We start from the raw sequence: 4610 nt of genomic DNA, 5'->3' as shown, positions 1-4610 counted from the left end.
TTGCTGGGCAGTGCAGCTCAAAGAGCCGGAAGGGCCAATGTATACCATGCTGTATCTGAAAGAAATAAAGAATAAAGAAATATACTTACAAAACAAATTTGGGTTTTCTTTAACTTGCTAATGTTTTTTCATACTCAGTTTGGTTTCAATGAAACCTATGAATACTATCTTGTTATTCCTTTCCTTGTTATCACAGAATAACCAATTTCATAGGGTTAGCCGGTGTCAATAGATTTCATTCTATTCATGATTTCCCTTTTAATTTAACTCCAGCAATTTCTATATTTGTTTAAGCTTTTCAATGTATTAAGTGCTTGGTATCTGATATAATTTTTCCTGGTTTGCCTTCCCTGCCACTAATGCATCTTATCATCCAGGGTATTGTACTTAAGGCATCAAAAACTGCTTTGTAGTAATGTTATTTGACATTTTAAGCAACATATAAAGAGCATGTCATGTAAAGAATGCTTGATGGCTCTGGCCTGTATTCACTGGAACTCAGAAGAATGAGGGGATGACCTAATTAAAACCAGTTGAATGTTGAAAGGCCTCAATAAAGTGGGTGTGGAGAGGTTGTTTCCTATGGTGGTAGAGTCTAGGAACACAGCCTTGGAATAGAGTGGCGTCCTTATAGAATGGATATGAAGAGGAATTTCTTTAGCCAGAGAGCAGTGAGTCTGGAATTCATTGCCACAGATGGCTGTGGAGGGCAAGTCTTTATGTATATTTAAGGCAGAGGATGATAAATTCTTGATTGGTCAGGGCATGAAGGGATATGGGGAGAAAGCAGGAAATTGGGGCCGAGAAGAAAAATTAGATTGACCATGATGAAATGGCGGAGCAGATTCAATGGGCCAAAATGGCCTAATTCTGCTCCTATATCTTATAACGTGGTTGGTCAAGTGACCATTGTTTAGATATGAAACTAAGCTTTAAGGAATGTCTTGTGGATAGACAGATGCAGATGTGTTTAGCAAAGTAGTTCAAGATGCTGCACAGGTGTGATGGGTAAACAGGACAAGTAAATGTGTTCAATAAGGTATAGCTACTCATGTGCAAATAAGCAGATAGGAATGAAATATATGAGAAGGAAAGCAGTATTTTAATGTCTCTTTCAAAGTAATAATTCACCTACAGCAAGAAAAAAAGGACATTTTTTCTGTGAAAATTACTTTGACTTTTTCAATTTTTATCGCTATATTTCATTAAATGATTTTTAATTGGTTGTAAAATGTATCTGGTTTTCCAGATGGTAAAAAGCAAAATGTCTTTAAATTTGGACCAGAATTAAACCAATCTATCATGTTAAATAAATGAGAACCGAATTTGCAGTGGCAAAGTTTGGAAAAGAGAATCAATGTTTCAAAGAACAATTTTTTTTTAAAAAAGCGCATATACCAATATACTTTAATAAGCAGTCTACTGCAGATTTATGTTTCAAACATTTAAGTATGAAACATTTCAAAATTTTGTAACAAGATGGACGGAGTGAAAGGAAAATCCCATGTGCTTTCTGCATTTGCTACCAATTCTTTGAAACCATCATTTATGAAGCACAATATGCTTCAAGAAAGCAAAAAAGCTGAACCACTATCAGACTTGTGTTGTTATTGCAGAGTTCTAAGAGTTAACCTAAAAGTATCTATCTCAGACAAAGTTTACAGAGGCTGCTGTAGGTAGTCATAAACAGTGCATATGACATATGTCCAAGTCCAAAAGGTCAGTGATCAGTGTCATTCACAAGAACACAATCTATTAATCCACCTCCTCAATGGTTGGGCCTGAGGAATTGACACGTCCAGCCTGAGAGCCAAAAGAAGACTCAGGGGCTGCTCCTTGGTACAGCTTGGTAATGATGGGATTGCAAACTTTTTCCAGCTCTTTCTGCTTGTGCTCAAACTCCTCCTTCTCTGCCATCTGATTCTTCTCCAGCCATGCTATTGTCTGGTTGCACAGGTCAATGATCTTTGTCTTGTCTTCTTCACTGACCTTATTCCTTAAATTTGCATTCTCCACAGAGCCCTTCATGTTGAAGGCATAGGACTCCAGGGAGTTCTTGGCTGCAATCTTCTGCCGCTGCATTTCATCCTCATTCTTGTACTTCTCTGCATCTTGCACCATCCTGTCAATTTCCACCTTACTCAGCCTGCCCTTGTCGTTGGTGATGGTGATCTTGTTTGTTTTCCCGGTGCTCTTGTCAACAGCAGAGACATTGAGAATGCCATTAGCGTCAATATCGAAGGTCACCTCAATCTGGGGTACGCCACGAGGAGCGGGAGGGATGCCACTCAACTCAAACTTGCCCAGAAGGTTGTTGTCCTTGGTCATGGCTCTCTCGCCTTCAAACACCTGAATAAGGACCCCAGGCTGGTTATCAGAGTAGGTGCTGAAGATCTGGGTCTGCTTGGTGGGGATGGTGGTGTTACGCTTGATAAGGGTGGTCATGACTCCACCTGCCGTCTCCAGCCCCAATGACAGAGCAGCAACATCCAGGAGTAGCAGATCCTGAACATTCTCCGACTTGTCGCCCATCAGAATGGCTGCCTGGACAGCTGCCCCATAGGCCACGGCCTCGTCGGGGTTGATGCTCTTGTTCAGCTCCCTACCGTTGAAGAAATCTTGCAGCAGCTTCTGGATCTTGGGGATTCGGGTGGAGCCTCCGACCAGGACAATTTCATGGATCTGGGATTTGTCCAGCTTGGCATCTCTCAGGGCTTTCTCCGCTGGCTCCAGAGTGCCCCTGAACAGGTCAGAATTCAGCTCCTCAAAGCGAGCCCTGGTGATTGAGGTGTAGAAATCAATGCCGTCAAACAGAGCATCAATCTCAACATCACTCTGGGTGCTGGAAGACAGCGTTCTCTTTGCTCTCTCACAGGCCGTCTGCAGCCTCCTCACCGCTCTCTTGTTCTGGCTGATGTCTTTCTTGTATTTTCGCTTGAGCTCCTCAATGAAGTGATTGACCATGCGGTTGTCAAAGTCCTCTCCTCCCAGGTGGGTATCTCCAGCTGTTGATTTCACTTCAAAGATACCGTCATCGATGGAGAGAATGGACACATCGAAGGTGCCACCACCCAGGTCAAAGATGAGAACATTATGCTCCCCTTTACCTTTCTTGTCCAGACCATAGGCAATGGCAGCTGCTGTTGGCTCATTGATGACACGCAGGACATTGAGACCAGCTATCACACCAGCATCTTTGGTTGCCTGGCGTTGGGAGTCATTGAAGTAAGCCGGAACGGTGATGACAGCGTTGGTGACATTGTAGCCAAGGTAAGCCTCAGCAATTTCCTTCATCTTGGTCAGCACCATGGAGGAGATTTCTTCTGGGTAAAATGTCTTATTCTGCCCCTTGTGCTCCACCTTCACCTTTGGCTTCCCCGCATCACTCACCACCTGGAAGGGCCAGTGCTTCATGTCGGAATGCACCGTCGGGTCATCAAACCTTCTCCCGATGAGCCGTTTGGCATCAAAGATGGTGTTGGCGGGGTTCATTGCCACCTGGTTCTTGGCTGCATCACCGACGAGCCTCTCCGTGTCGTTGAAGGCCACATAGCTGGGGGTGGTGCGGTTGCCCTGGTCATTGGCGATGATCTCCACTTTGCCATGCTGGAACACCCCTACACAGGAGTAAGTAGTGCCCAGATCTATCCCGATGGCTAATGCTTTTGATCCAGGCATATCTGTCTCTCAGGTAATGTCATCTATATTCCGTCTTCTCTGCTGTTGCAATGGATTCTACAACTTTCAGTGCGTCTCTTCCCCAATAACGCCTTTCCTGAAGTATGATATTTCGCTTCCCACCGTCCTTTTGCGTGGCGGCAGCTCAGTGTCGTAGGCGGCGCTCTGATTGTTATTGCCGCCGGCAGCAGCCAATCAGGGCGCAAGGTGTTAAGATCATTCCCGAGGTTTGGGGCGGGTTTCGGGGCTGTGACCAATGGCAGCGTGACTGGACACCCGGAGCCGGAGAAGATGAAAATTGCGAGTGGGCGAGAGTTGCGGAAAGCTGGTGAGGTGCGAGATCTTCTATTATCAGGTCAATTTACTCATCTAGTGAAGAGCGATACACACTCCGCCCGCAGATAGTGTAGATATTGGAAATCTAAAATAGAAACAGAGACATAGCAAGCCTGGCTGCTTTATTGAAAGTAGAAACTTTGTATATGCTTCTGGTCCATTACCTTTCCTCAGGGCTTGCAAAAGCCACCTGAATTCCCCATGTCACTCCTACCTCTCTTTACTTTTGACCTGATGTACTGTTCCAACAAGTTCCAAGTTAGGCTTGAGGTACAACTTTCCAGTTTTAGTGAAACCTATTGCTGCTTTCCAGACTCAATAAGAACTAGGAGTAGGCTCCTTACATTCCTAACATCAGAATCAGAATCAGGTTTAATAATATTGGCATGTGTTGCGACATTTGTTGTTATGTGGCAGCAGTACGTTGCAATCAATGTTCCCTCTAACTTGCAATTTCTGAGAAGCAAGATCTCCAGGGTAGTAATTACTGGATTGCTACTGCTGCCATGTGCCAGTGAGGGTAGGAACAGGATGACTTGTCAGATAAATAGATGGCTGAGAAGCTGGCTCAGGAGGTAGTGCGTCAGGTTCTTAAA

General features: G+C 44.4%; 1 protein-coding gene across 1 annotated transcript; it reads right to left on the bottom strand.

Moving 5' to 3' along the window:
* Positions 1 to 1740: 1740 nt before the first annotated feature.
* On the bottom strand, positions 1741 to 3867 carry LOC140197440 (heat shock 70 kDa protein 1-like). The gene has a single exon (XM_072257401.1). It carries the CDS (start codon positions 3676 to 3678, stop codon positions 1756 to 1758), a length of 1923 nt encoding a protein of 640 aa, XP_072113502.1. The 5' UTR covers positions 3679 to 3867; the 3' UTR covers positions 1741 to 1755.
* Between the last annotated feature and the right edge of the window lie 743 nt (positions 3868 to 4610).

The sequence above is a fragment of the Mobula birostris genome, chromosome 5 (assembly GCF_030028105.1).
Source record: "Mobula birostris isolate sMobBir1 chromosome 5, sMobBir1.hap1, whole genome shotgun sequence".
In the NCBI taxonomy this organism is placed as follows: domain Eukaryota; kingdom Metazoa; phylum Chordata; class Chondrichthyes; order Myliobatiformes; family Myliobatidae; genus Mobula; species Mobula birostris.
The sequence above is the reverse complement of the archived record's forward strand: the minus strand, read 5'-3'. Positions and strand labels throughout refer to the sequence as shown.

Bases quoted from the DNA above. Each gene is read 5' to 3' on its own strand.
- LOC140197440 (XM_072257401.1), bottom strand. From the start codon at position 3,678: ATGCCTGGATCAAAAGCATTAGCCATCGGGATAGATCTGGGCACTACT.